The 14834-nt window shown below is 41.9% G+C and overlaps 3 protein-coding genes across 3 annotated transcripts in view; all 3 read left to right on the top strand.

Annotated features, from left to right (window-relative positions):
- The first annotated feature begins 8718 nt into the window (after positions 1-8718).
- Positions 8719-9896, top strand: LOC127170818 (uncharacterized). Its single transcript, XM_051119083.1, has one exon. The coding sequence runs from the start codon at positions 8719-8721 to the stop codon at positions 9727-9729; it is 1011 nt and encodes a 336-aa protein (XP_050975040.1). The 3' UTR covers positions 9730-9896.
- Positions 9897-10530: 634 nt separating this feature from the next.
- Positions 10531-12292, top strand: si:ch211-222f23.6 (uncharacterized protein LOC100141493 homolog). Its single transcript, XM_051119082.1, has 3 exons — positions 10531-10752; positions 11002-11352; positions 11982-12292. The coding sequence occupies exons 1-3, from the start codon at positions 10674-10676 to the stop codon at positions 12290-12292; spliced, it is 741 nt and encodes a 246-aa protein (XP_050975039.1). The 5' UTR covers positions 10531-10673.
- Positions 12293-13445: 1153 nt separating this feature from the next.
- LOC127170816 (serine/threonine-protein kinase pim-3-like) overlaps positions 13446-14834 on the top strand; it is a 28017-nt gene continuing 26628 nt past the window's right edge. Inside the window, exons 1-2 of the mRNA XM_051119081.1 lie at positions 13446-13525; positions 13657-13775. Of these exons, the coding sequence (XP_050975038.1) occupies positions 13446-13525; positions 13657-13775 (199 nt within the window). The remainder of the gene's footprint in view (positions 13526-13656; positions 13776-14834) is intronic.

The following is a 14834-nucleotide window of genomic DNA, read 5'->3' as shown; positions in this document are numbered from 1 at the left end:
TCTGCTATGAGTTTGAAGCTCAAAGTGCATCCATCCATCATAAACATACTCAACTTGGCTCCGGTGGATTAATAAAGGCCTTCTGAAGCTAAGCATATTTTACACCTTATAAAGTAAAATAACTAATGTTCAGTCAACTTAAACATAACTTGCATGATGTAAGATTGTAGCTTAGGATGTCATGTCATAGCATTTTGCCGGAAGCAAAAAAGTTTTTTTTTTACTTTAAAAAGTGTAAAATATACTTAGCTTCAGAAGGCCTTTATTAACCCCCCTGGAACTATGCAGAGTACGTTTATGAAGGATGGATGCACTTTGGAGCTTCAAACTCATGGCAGCCATTTACTGTCATTATAAAGCCTGGGTGTTTATTGATATAACTCTGATTGTGTTTGTCTGAAAGGAGAAAGTCATATACACAGAAACTGTCCCTTTAATACTAAAGGCCTGTACACACCGGGACGAATATCACGCGCGTTTTTCGAGACGTTTTTCACCAGGATGCCCAAGCGATTTTCACTGGCGAATTTACTGGCGCTTAATGAAAAACAGAAATACCTCGGTACACAAGGTGTCGCTGCGCTTCTGACACTTGCTTGTCACACAGAAGAAGAAGAGAGCCAGTATTTACGCGCTTTTCAAAACAATTTTCCCGCTTTCTGTTAGCTGGTAAACAGAACATGGATTTTTCAAACAGCAGCAGCAGCTCCTCCTCCTCCTCTTCCAGTGATGAAGAAATTATTTTCCTGTTGAATGAGAAAAGACAACGGAAAAGACGCCGATATTGGATACACCCAATAGTTACGAAAAGAAAAGAACATGGGGATTTCTATCGACTCATACAAGAGTTGAAAATGTACCATGAGCGTTTTCGGGGTATTTTAGAATGTCCGTCAGCGAGTTCGAAATTTTACTTCAACAATTGGCCCCCTTGCTGACAAAAGAACAAACTCACTACCGTACAGTCCACAAAACCAGACTGTAGCACGGGTATATTTATAGCAATAGCCAAAAATTGTATGGCTCAAAATTAAAAAACAAAAAAAATATATATATATTTTAAGTCAAAAATCATCAGGATATTAAATAAAGATTATTTAACATATTTTGTAAATCAAAACGTGATTTTTAATATGCATTGCTAAGAACTTTATTTTCTCAATATGTAGAATTTTTTTTTTTTTTTTTTTTTTTTTTTTGTACCCTCAGATACCAGATTTTCAAATAGTTTTCATTTTCATTTTCTATGATCATAAGTTTGCAGGAAAAAGTTACAAGCAAATGTACATGAAAGAAAATTAAGTGAACTGAAACACACCATCGAATCCTATTTGATCTGCAATTCCTCTCCATAGTTACGCTTTTACGCCTGGCGTTTTGCGCGTCGGTGCGTACACTCACATTGGCGCCCTATTGTTTAGTCACGGTGCGTTAAACGTCGGCGATAATCGCGCGCGATATTCGTCCCGGTGTAAACAGGCCTTAACACTTTCTGTTTATTAAAAAACTGCTATGTCTATTGTGTTAGACTAACTGGGACTTGTATGTTGCTTTGGATAAAATGTCATTTTAAATGTATACAGGTATACAGCAGTTGTCTCTTGTATGTAGGTATTTTTGCATGTTATAAATTATGTACTTAACGTGTATCCTATAATTTTATTATTCATTTAACTTGACATACAATGCATCTGTACAATGACTAATACTGTGACTGTAGAATATGTTGTTAGTTTTACAGAAATTGGCTGAAAATGTTGCTGTTGTTTTTATGTATTTCTAAGTACTGTGCTGTTTTCTCTACTGTCCAAACATTTTAAACTGTAATATTTCTGGAAAATGAATGATTAAAATGTATATCTACAGACATTGTCTATGTATTACGAATTTACAACATTTGTATGCAACATTTCTTGATTATTGTAGTTAATAATATCTGTATTTTAACAAAATGATTCCAGGTAGACATAAAATAACTTCTAAATACCTTTTAATTTTTCTGTAAAAAGGATTAATCCTTTAAAAAATATGTGCTTACTGCGTTTTTATAAATTATTTCTTAGTTATTGTACATGGAAAAACTGTAGTTTAAAAGTAAATTACTGTAGATGGACAGATCAGTTCTATAAAATAATTAAAACCTTACGTTTATGGCAATTACCTGAAAAGTTGATTGTTTTTCTATGTAATTTAACATAATTTTTGTATATTATCAACGATAACATACTGTAATTTTATGAGTTTTGACCATAAAGTTTATTCTGTATTTTTACAGTTTTTGCTTGTAATTTTGGTGATTTTGATTTTCTGTAATTTAACGGAATATCTCTGGAATCCCTGCTGCCAGTCTTTTTACCGTTTTTTTACAGGATTTTTTTACAGTGCATTCCCGTTTACACCTGGAGCTTCAATCCGTCGTCTGATTTGATCACAACAGCAGCAGTAGGGTTGAGTTTCCCTCAATGTGCTGGAGCAACTGATGCTTCCCATAAATGTTCTTATTTCTGAGCTTATTTCTTATTTTCTGAGAATTTTCTACCTTTTTTTTTTTTTAACACAGAAGCCACTATAGGGAAATAAAGAGATAAGAATAACAACGTGCATTAAACAATAAAACTGTTTGCACTACAAACCAGTGTTCATAATTAAAATAATACATTAAAAATGTTAAGACACACTAACTGGCTGTTACAGTTCTGTCTGTTTGTTTTATTGGTTTCTCCCATTGTCTCCCCCCCGTTGATCTGTCTGATTTGGTTTTGTCCTTGTTAGCATTATTTGGTTCACCTGTCTGTCATTATTAGTTACCCTTTATAAGTCTGTCTTTGTCTTTAGCCCCTTGTCGGTCTTTAACGTTTGTTTGTTCTACGTGTGTGGATTATCGCTCTGTGTTCCTGCCTGTTCCAGCTTATGCTACCAGAAGTTTATATTAAATATTGTTGCTTGTTATCTCGTCTCTCGTCTCGTTCCATCCAGCACGCAGCAACCTCGTAACAGAAAGACCGACCAAAAACAGTTTACCCGGCGTGATTCCCCTACGTTTATTTTTTCGTCCTTTTTCTCAGTGTTTTGTTTTTGATTTTTCTTCATGGATCCTGCCGTTCAGATCATCATCCTGGAGCAGGGGAATCGCTCTCTCGAGGACCACACCAGAGACTTTATGCACCTCGTGCCACACACACACTACCCGGCTTGTGCACGTTCTATCGGGTGGGATTGAACCCCACCATCAAGGCGCAGCTGTCCGGGGAGGGTCCTCGAGAGAGCATCGCCGATTACATCGAGTGGGTGCTGGCGTCCTGTAGATCGTCATGGACTGTCGGCATCGTCGAGAAGGACGTCAGCCCCACTCAAGACCCAGAGCCCAGCCAACCATCACCCCGACACGCGGAGTATGAGCCCGAGCCCACCGCGGATGACGAGCCAGAGCCACGAGCGACAGAGCAAAGGATCGCCACAGAGCCAGAGCCCAACACGTCCGACCAGGTGCGAGAGCCGGCTAAAACTACCGTAAAGGTGGAGTGCTGCGTGGAGCAAGAGAGGGCTATGGAGAGCCCTGCCCACTGCACCACCGCTGGGGGTGAGCTTGAACTGAACTCTGGGGACTTGATTGACTTCTTTACTGAAGTTCTGGAAACTAACTCTGGAGATTTAATAGACTTTTCTACGGATATACCTACCTGTCATGATCTACCTGTCGGTATGGAATTCCCACCCACCCCCCCTCTTCTGTCTGTCTGGTCACCGCTGTCCCCTGACAGCCCCTCTGCTCACCCTCAGCCCACTACCTGTGCAGTGGGCTCGCCGCGGGTCTGCCAGCTTCCATCGGCGTCAGGGCTGGAGGATCCCTCATCTCCGCCTCCAGCCTCAGAGTCCAGAACTCCGCCTCGGCCCTCCGACCCTGCGGCTCCACCACGGCTCTCAGCGCCCTCGTCTCCATCGTCGCCCATCGGTCCACCAGCTCCACCGGGCTCCCTCGTCTTTCCGGCTCCGCCCTGGTCGGTCGTCGGCCCTTCATCACCTCAGGACTCTGTTCCTACGGCTGCGCCTCGTCACTCCGTCCCACCGGCTCTGTGGACCTCCTCCCTCCCTCTGGCACAGCCTTCATCCTCTGTCGCTCCGGCTCCGCCGCGGACCTCTGGATCTCCGCCTACGCCTCGGTTGCCAGAGCCTCTGGTTCCGCCTTGGCCCTCCGGAACCTCGGTGTCGCCCTGGATCTTCGGCTCTCCGTCTCCGCCTCGGGCTCCTCCGCCAGCTGCTCCGCCTCTGTCAGTCGGCCCCCTGGAGTCGTCAGCCCTTCCTCCACCATGGCTCCTCCCTCCATCGGCTCCACCGTGGGTCATCATGGCTGCGGTCTGGGTCTCCCTCTGCTTCTCCTGCTCCGGGTCCCTCCTGTTTCCTCCCTGGCTCCTCCCACCTTCGTCGCCCCCTTGGACTCTGTTGACTCTGGTTTTTGTCCCCCTTCCGGGGTTCCGTCCTCCGCCGAAACCTCCTCCCCCATGGACTCTGGTTTTTCTGTTTTTTCACCTCCTAGTCTGTTTTTTGTTTTCTACGGCGCGAGGACGCGCCTATTCGGAGGGGGGCGTAATGTTACAGTTCTGTCTGTTTGTTTTATTGGTTTCTCCCATTGTCTCCCCCCGTTGATCTGTCTGATTTGGTTTTGTCCTTGTTAGCATTATTTGGTTCACCTGTCTGTCATTATTAGTTACCCTTTATAAGTCTGTCTTTGTCTTTAGCCCCTTGTCGGTCTTTAACGTTTGTTTGTTCTACGTGTGTGGAATTATCGCTCTGTGTTCCTGCCTGTTCCAGCTTATGCTACCAGAAGTTTATATTAAATATTGTTGCTTGTTATCTCGTCTCTCGTCTCGTTCCATCCAGCACGCAGCAACCTCGTAACACTGGCAATATCTAGCAGTAAAACAAGCTGTTTTGTACAGGTAAAAATAGCTGGACGCGGATGAGACCGGAAGTCAAACCCATAAAATTTACAAATGGCTATGCCCGCTCTGACGTGAAGAAAAAGGTGGATAGTTTATCATAAAATACTGTATTTGTGAGCACACTGGACTCTTTATCTAAGTCTCTCATTAACCCAGAGTAGTAATAATGAGCAACACATATAATGGCATCTTTACACAGCAAAGGCGGCACAAAAACTGAATCTGAAGCGGCATAAATGTGTATTTACACAGACCGTTTAATGCTGTTCTGAAGCGGCATAATTGCATTTACACAGGAATTAAAATAGTGGGAAACATACACCTTTCAAAATAACTACAATTTTAAAATTAGTTTTAACAAAAACAAATGCTATAAAATTACATAAATATAAAGAAAAGAACAAGTAATATAAAACACAAAATAAATAAAAACAGGACATTTTAAAATGTAACGGCAATAAATTTAAATTTCCTGCACATGCTACAGTGTATCTGCGTTGGACGGTTTGTCACAATGTTAGCTTCAGACAAGACGACAGACAAGACGATGGTGGAAGTTTGGCCATGTTTTTTATTTAAAAAAGCCTGTTGACTTTTGCCATTATCTATTGTTATTTTGAAGTTTTTGGGGTTTTTTTTTTTTGAACATTCATTTCTTATTTATTTGGTTCTACGGTGTTGCAGATTGTGTAATTTATTTCTTATTCATTTTGCTAATAAACGTTCTACGTTTCTTATATTTATTTGGTTCCTTTTATGTAGGCCTAGCCAAAGTTATTTATTTTATATTAGGCATATAGCATGGTGTAAGCTATTTGTATTCATTTTGTTAATAAAAGTTCCATGATTAATTTATCCACAAGTTTCCTACGCCCCGTGAGGCCTTGTGTCATAAGTGAGAGCGTCTTCCGGTTCAAAGTAAACAAGCGGGACGTGACACTCATTTATTCCGTGTTATATGCACAAATAAAAGCCTAACCGTGTGTGTGTTTGTTTGTTGAATTTCTGACTCTGATAAATTAATTTACCCATTGAATATAGTGCCATTAAATGTCAGTAGGAATATCAATATGATGTAATAGAAGAATAATGCACAAATATATTAATTGCATATATATGGCATATATTTAATTTTCCTGAAATAATTTGTATTCTTCATATTACTTGTATGACTGGGTATTTAAAAATGTAATTATTAATGCGCACATTAATGGATAGAAAGTGAGGCTTATACTAAAGGGATTTCTACGTTAACAAGCCTTGAATCGAGGCTTCAAGTGTCGTGCCCTTTAACACAAGCTCTGACGTCTCGGTTCAAATGTCATTTCACTAGTTGACAGTCATTCAAGATTTAGCGATCCAAACTTGCTAATGATGTGGGAACACAAATTCGAAAAGCATATGTTGTGCATATAAGAACGTAATGGCATCTCTCATAAAGATGTGCATCTTACAAAGTAAACAATGGTCTAAAAAACACTTAGCCTCTTTGCTAATTAGCACACAAATACCATTGGTATACTACGTCCACCGCCTCACCGGAAGTTGTACCCATGTTCTTTTTTACAGTAGCGCAGTCATGTTTCCCGTTTGTTCCTGTGCTCACAGAATAAACTCCTGTAACTGGGTTTATATCTCTCTGCAGTATCATTACATTATCGATTTTCTTTTTTTTTTTTTTTTTTTTTTCTTTTTTTTTTACAAAACATCTTGAATATTATTTGGTTATGTCCTTAAGTTTCCTTTAGACTGCGTCTTCTGCCAACATTGACATGAGTCACCCGGGGTGCTTTTCCCAGAAACATCATTAGCCAACTATAATCACAAGTTCCGTTGTTACTGACTTAGTTTAGTGATTCCGTGTTTTCTGAAACCATAGTTCACACAGCCATTCAAGAGATCATGCTCTTGCACAATAAGCACAATAAAACATAATAATTACAGCATGCAGTGAATTCTGTATCTTTCATTCCAGCGTAGTATGTCTCAAACTACAAATTTTAGCATGTCAACAATCCTCCATTTGCCATTTATACTCTATGACCCTGGACTGCAAAACCACAAAAACCACAAACGATTTTTCTTTTATGCCAAAAATCATCAAAGATCGTGTTCCTTGAAGATATTTTGTAAATTTCCTTCTGTAAATATATCAAAACTTAACTTTCATTGCTAAGAACTTAATTTGGACAACTTTAAAGGTGATTTTCTCAATATTTAATTTTTTTTGCACCCTCAGATTACAGATTTTCAAATAATTGGGGGGGTGTCTGTCAGCCATCGACCCAACCCTATAAGCAAATGCTTAAGGTTTTAAGGCTGAATGTTATTCATAATTTTATGTTTTTTTTTTTTTTTTTTTTTTTTTTTTTTTTCATTTTGAATGTGGAGGAGCAGGTGCCACAGTATCTTCCACATTGATTACAAAACATCTGTGATAGGCCAAGAACGGAAAAATCCAGAATAAACTATAATTATGGGATGTTATTCATACCACTCCACCATGCCTCAAGGAGCTTTGTTTGTGAATGGGTCACATTTGGCTTTACAAAGTGGGTCTTTGAAATGAACCATTTGCTATATACACTTTGTAAAAGCATTATGTTGCATTATTGTCTACTGAGCAGCAGTACGAGTCACATTTAAAGTAGTTAATGATACTAAAATTGCCAAACACCATTTTTTTGGGAAAGCTATATTATTAAATCTAGTTAATTAAATCTGAACTAATTCCAGACCATAAAGATGGCACAGAGATAATAAAGATCTGTAATGGTAAACTTTTTACAATGGTACACTTTTTACAAGACAAAAAACACCCTAAATTCTGAACTGATTTTCAACACTGTTCAACTTTTGTGGACAACGGGGAATGCAAAATAGGTTGAGCAGTAAGTACAAACTTAAAGGAGACCTATTATGGCCCTATTTACAATAAGGCTCAGGTGTCCCCGCTGTGATTTGCTAAACCCGCTAGCACATGTTCAGAAACGTCATGCCCCTCACATGTGCTCCGGTTGTATTGTAAACAATGGCGTCGTCGATATGTCTTATCAATTTGACCCTGAAAATGACCCCCTCTCTCTGTCCCATTCATTTCCTGTCATATCTCCACTGTCCAGCCATCAACAAATACCAAAAAAATTATTAATATACTAAAACGTATTTAAAATACATTTATTTCATGCTAATTATACTACAGATACATTTACATATTATGTACTTAATAAAAATACTTTGCAGTTGTACTTTTAGTGTACTAAACTGGTATATTTAAAGTCTGCTAAATTGGAACAACTAATTTTGTACTTAATGCACACCCATTCCACACCCTACTGATTCCAGTCAGGGCACATTCTTCACTGGTCAGATATGTATATGTCACAGTACTGGTCAGGAGGCAGACACAGAGGGTTTAAGTAGACTTCTGAGGATTCAGACAACCACAATCATAAAGCGTGGCTGAAAAAGTTAAAACATACTCTTAAAATATGGAATGAAAGGGCTTCAAAGGCTATTGGAAACTTCCTACTTCTAAAGTTGTATATTAATTTTCAAGTTCAAGTGGTTTGTTGTCGGAAAGAACAGAAATCATGGTGGACGGTGCATTCATGAGTGCATTCTTGGGGAAATCTCATTAAAACCAAAAGAAGGTATAGGAGACATTTAGTCAATATCCAACAGGTTTTGAATAAAATGTAGCATCCTATTTATTGGTAACCATATAAACGTTCACTGTGCTATCCTACATCCTATATTTCGGACAAATTATCATAACATGGTAGTTGCTCTTTCATTAGTCCCGTCCATTATATCAGTTAATCTGAGAGCAGCTAGCATCCCAGTGCCTTCAGCACCGACAGTTAATGAGACGGGCTCCCTATCTACTGTGCTTCCAGTTATGGGAGTAGCTATCTGGTGTGTTTGGGCTGCTTACTGTCCCCCAGCTTCTACAGAATCCATTCCTGTGCCAAGTCCAGCCTCGGGATCCGTTCCTGAACCAAGTCTACTCTGTGAGTCTACCGCAGTTCCAGTCTGTGAGCCCACTCCAGATCCATTTCCTGTCCGTGAGTCCACTCCTGAGTCCGCTCCAGTCCATGAGTCTGCTCTAGATCTTGTTCCAGCTCCTTCCAAGATGGCAGTTCCTGCTGGAAAACCTCCCAAGTTGTCATCTACTCCACTGTGGGAATCTCCAGTACCGTCTGCTCTGCCTTGGCGGTCTCCTGCTTTGTCTGCTCCGCCCTGGAGGTCTCCTGCTCCGTCTACTCTGCCCTGGAGGTCTCCTGCTCCGTCTGCTCCACTCTGGAGGGTTCCTGCTCCGTCTGCTACGCCCTGGAGGTCTCCTGCTCCGTCTGCTCCATCCTGGAGGTCTCCTGCTCCATCTGCTCCGCCCTGGAGGGTTCCTGCTCCGTCTGCTACGCCCTGGAGGTCTCCTGCTCCGTCTGCTCCACCCTGGAGGTTGCCTGCTCCGTCTGCTCCACCCTGGAGGGTTCCTGCTCCGTCTGCTCTGCCCTGGCTCTCTGCTGTGCCGGTTCTGCCTCAGTCTCCAAGTCCTCTATCCCCACATGGACCCGGCCCTCCATGCCTCGCCTTGCCCCTCTCCACCACTCTCTTGGAATGTTTTGTGTTTGGAGCGTCTGGAAGCCGCTCTTTGAGTGGGGGCTATGTCACAATTCCGGTCTGTGTTTTCTGTGTTCAAGGACTATTAGTTTGTAGTTTTGTGTCTTTTACTGTTGCCTTGCTTCCCTGCTGCTCTGCTCTCTTGGTTGTTGTCATGGACACTTTTTGAACTTCACCCATTTCTTTGTTACTTGCCCTGGTTACTGATTAGTTCATTGTCTCTGCTCTCTGCTTAAATAGTCCTTGTGCTTCCCCTGTGTTTGTGAGTTGTTGAATGTCTGTGATGGTTGTTCTCTGTCCTTGTCTGAGTTCCTCGTACCCATGTTGGATTATTTGTTGCTTGCTGGATTTTCATTAAACTCCTGCACATAGATCGTCATCTCAGTTTGCCTCATTTCATCTCTGCAACGTTACAGCAGTTCATAGGGGACATATTGTATTAGCCCTATAGTTAGAGCATGAAATACTATTTAAACCTATAAAATTTGGCATTTACCTATTTTTTCTCACAAATGCTAGTTTATATTTTGTATTTCGTATGTTATAACTTGATTTAACTCAACAATACTTTGTCAATTCTGAGGGGGAAAAAGCCAGAAGTGTGGGATGTAAGCTCTTAATTCTGAGCTGAGCAGGGCAAAGAGAGAATAACTAGTTGATGTTTCTTATCAGAATTGTGAGATATAATTTCTGGCTCTGCTCATTTTCTTGTGAGCATTCACACACATACACGCTAATGTAACTTCAGCATGACTGCGCTCTATTAGCCTACATATAGCAAAAGGCTTTTTAAACACATTTTACCCACATATTTCACTCACAAACTTCACCCATAAACACATACATACTTCAAGTCATCAAAGAGAGAAAAAAAGGGAACCTTCACCACAAAATGCAAAACTGTCACAATTTTTTTTCTTTGTCCTCTTGCTTTCCCCTCCCCTCTGCTCAGTGCTTACCCAACGGTCCACAGTTTTTCAGCCTTTTTCAAACTGTTTTGACTTAACTTGTTTTGTAGTGTGAGAAAGCCAGCGACTGTTGACTCACACTGAGCACATATAGACTAAAGCCAGAAAGAGTCTGGTAGAAGTGGTTTTAACAACTTTGGAAAACATGCATCGATTTTGGATAAGAAATGCTCTTAACCTATTATTCTACGTTCTGTTTTATCTCAAATGCATCACCATAGAAGGTAAGTTATGTTTTCTTTATTTACTGTATGTTTACTACATGTTAAGATCTGAGTTTAGGATTTTGTGATTTTAGAGTTTCAGTAAATTAAGATTGAATCAGATTGCGGTGCATTTTTGTTTTCATGCTAAAAGTTAACAAAACACAAATCACCCTTGATTCTGTTGTGATTTGTGACCACAGTTCCGGTATTTTCCAGCGGGTTTTTATACAATAATTCACTCTTCTTTTCTTTTTACATATTTTGTAGGTGGTAAGATTATTAATCATGATACATCAGTCATAAATGGAGGAAATGCCACTTTGTTTTGTCATCTGACTGAGACAGAGGAGAATTCGTATCAATTCGTAACTCGTATCATCTGGCAGAAACAGACAAAAGAAAACACTGAAAAGGAAACCTTCTTCATCATTGACAAAGACGGCAAAACTGAACACAAAAACGATCTACTGGACAAGGCCAAATTTATTGGGAATTTTAAAGAGAAGAATGGATCAATTCAACTGTTGGGAATGACGCTGCTGGATGAAGGGATCTATACTTGCATTTTCATATCTCCTAATGGACAACGTCAGACGAACATCAATGTCACAGTACTTGGTAAGACTGTGAACATTATTCTACAATTTAAAGCTGCTTTAAAGTTAAACTAAATGCTCTTAAAAGATAGTTCAGTCATTGACCCACCCATGATGTTCTAGCTCTGTGCAACTAACTTTGTTTCGCTGAACACAGAAGATATTATCTCCACGTAATTTCTGTAAAATAAATGGGCTTCAAGCTTCAGAAAAGGGCACAAAAGTGTATTGTAACATCCACTCATTTTAGATTTTTTTTTTCAAATCCTGTGATGGAAAAAAAAAACATTAAGGAAGAATAATGACTGTATTTTCCATTTTAAATGTTTTATCATTATATTTCCTCTTACAAACATGTGTTTAAAGCAAAACTTGTAAAAGTGAAATGGAAGTGTTTGACAATATGTGCCAGACAATATATTTGTCAGGTTTTTTTTTTTTTTTTCAGTGGTCAATGTATTTGACACAATAATGTGTTTGACCCTGAAAAAATCATGTATCATGAAAATAATTATTGGCTATTGGGTTGAATTTTAAAAGTCTAGTTTTAGTAATAATCCGAACCAAAGCTGAGCTATTTCGTCACCATGCTCAGACTGGTCACACAATTCATTCATCTTTTATCATCTTCCTCTTTTATTTTAAATGCAGTTCCTCCGTTGGTGAATATTACGGGGAGGATACACGTTTCACGTCATTTCAACATTATTTTGGCATCGTGTGTCGCTTCCAAAGGCCGGCCTGCAGCAGAGGTGTTTTGGCGATTAGGAGCTCTGAATGATTCACTGAGGACGGAAACCAGCTACACGGAGCACCCGGATGGAAGCGTCACGGCTGTGTCCAACATACTTGGTGCACCATCGAAATATCTAAACCAGAAGAAGATCCAGTGCGTGGTAAAACACAGCACACTGATAAAGGAGCTAGAACTTGACTACGTGATAAATGTCCACTGTAAGTAAGATATGCATATAAGTATAAGTCATACACTGTTAATTATAAACTAGCCTAGTGAAACAGAGAATGCACTTACTGTGGCTGTAAACTGTGCTGAGCTTCTGTATCTGGACTCTATTATTGGAACTGAAATGTTTCTACAGTAAGAAAGTTGGAATGTTTCTTGACCTACATAACAGTGGCCAGAACTGTAAACTCATCAACACAGTTTCCCTCTTGAAGCCGAAATTTTCAAAACCACATGAACTATGTTCATGGCAGGCAGGGGCAGACTGGGACAACAATATTTTTTGTATGGCCATCATCATCACATAGGAAAAAATTTAAATCCCTAAGCCAGAGCCGCAGAAAATAATGAAAGGTTATCTTTTGAACTTCCAACTTTCTTTTTACACTTTTAAACTTCATTTTCCGTTTTCCCTTAATCTCTTCATTTTCCCTGACATCTCTCTGTCTCTCATGTGTGTGTTTACTTTTTTCACAAATTTTCTTGCACTTGTCACTTTTTCATGAACACATCTCCACCTTGTTGCAAAACAACCACCTCAATGTAATTTGTTTGCACATAGTATTTCTACATTTATTTTAGAAAAATTAAAGTATTTCATGAGGACCATGTGTTATTGTTTTATCCTGCCTAAATGTCAAACTTAGTAGAATAACAGCTACATCTTGAATATATCTTTATAGACAAATCATAAAACGTCTAAGGTTACGTATGTAACCCTGGTTCCCCGAAGGGAACGAGACGCCGCGTCGAAACGCTTTGGGAACGCCTTCAGTGTGACCGCGCTCTAAATCACGTGTGCAATCAAACCAATGGAAGAACGAAACGTCACAGGCGGGTGACGTCACTGACCAGGAAGCATAAAAGCACGTGCGCCAGAACGAGCGTCAGCTTCCAGGAGAGAAGGGACGCAGGAGGATAAACCAGGGGAACCAGGGTTACATACGTAACCTTAGACGTTCCCCTTCAGGAACTCGAGCCGCGTCGTAACGCTTTGGGAACGAGATGCCCACGCCGCCAGACCCCTAGTCCCTGCCTAGGATGTGCTAGGACAAAGGACAGAGGTACCAGGCGAGACCCGCAGGTCCAATTCGTAAAACCTAACAAAGGTCAAAGGTGAGGACCATCCCGCAGCGTTGCAAATATCTTGCATGGGAACCCCAGCAAGAAAAGCTTTGGAGGCAGCCATGCTCCGGGTAGAATGGGCTCTGACCCCTAAAGGAGGAGGGAGGTCAGAAGCCTCATAAGCAGAAAGGATAGCGTCCACTACCCAGCGACTTAAAGTTTGCTTAGAAGCAGGGAGGCCCCTTTTTGGGGGGCCATAACAGACAAATAACTGGTCTGACTTTCTCCACCTGGCAGCCCTGTGGACGTATGCATCCAGCGCTCGCACTGGACACATACAATTAAGCTTCTGCTGGTCAGCATCCCGAAAGGGGGGAGGACAAAAGGCCTGGAGTACGACAGGCCGTGGTGTCGAGGTGGGGACCTTAGGGACATAACCCGCTTTTGGAAACAGGAAAGCTTTAGAAAGGCCTGGCGCGAAGTCCAGGAAAGAAGGGGCCACAGAGAGGGCCTGAAGATCCCCAATTCTCTTAAGGGAGGAAAGAGCTAAGAGAAGGACAGTTTTTAAAGTAAGGAATCTGTCCGAGATTTCCTCAACAGGCTCGAAGGGAGGCCTGCAGAGAGCCTCTAACACCACAGACAGGTCCCAAGAGGGGACACGAGGTCGTACAGGAGGCCTGAGCCTCAAAGCACCGCGGAGGAAACGTGTAACGAGAGGGTCCTTTCCCACGGAAAGACCACCAAGAGGGGCGTGGTAGGCCGCAATGACCGCCACGTAGACCTTCAAGGTGGAGTGGGATAACCCTGCAGACAACCGGCTTTGCAGGAACTCCAGCACTGAGCCAACTGGGCAGTTAACTGGGTCTTGCTGGCGGTGTCCGCACCAAGAAGTGAAAAGTTTCCACTTCAAGGCGTACAGTTTCCTCGTGGAGGGAGCTCTAGATAGGAGGATGGTCTCAACAACCTCAGTTGAGAGACCGGAAGCTAAGAGGTGCGCCCCCTCAGAGGTCACACCCAAAGCTTCCACAGCTCCGGCCGGGGGTGAAGAATGGTACCCCCTGCCTGTGAGAGGAGATCTCCCCTGACGGGAATCTCCCAGGGAGAGCCGTCGAGGAGAGAAATCAGGTCCGAGAACCATACTCGGCCCGGCCAGTATGGGGCTACTAGAAGAAGGGACACCCCGTCCCGGCGCACTCTCTCTAGAACTCCCGGGAGCAGAGCGATCGGGGGAAAGGCGTACAGACGTAGCCTCGGCCACGTCTGCACCATGGCATCCAGCCCCAGGGGAGCTGGATGAACTAGAGAGTACCAGAGGGGACATTGCGTGTTCTCCCTCGTGGCAAACAGGTCCACCTGGGCTGGACCAAACACTCTCCAGATCTGCTTCACCACCTCGGGGTGAAGCATCCATTCCCCGGGCCTCGGCCCCTGTCTCGACAGGATGTCTGCTCCCAAGTTGAGATGCCCAGGAACAT

Source organism: Labeo rohita, chromosome 9 (genome assembly GCF_022985175.1).
Source record: "Labeo rohita strain BAU-BD-2019 chromosome 9, IGBB_LRoh.1.0, whole genome shotgun sequence".
NCBI classification, from domain to species: domain Eukaryota; kingdom Metazoa; phylum Chordata; class Actinopteri; order Cypriniformes; family Cyprinidae; genus Labeo; species Labeo rohita.
The sequence above is the reverse complement of the archived record's forward strand: the minus strand, read 5'-3'. Positions and strand labels throughout refer to the sequence as shown.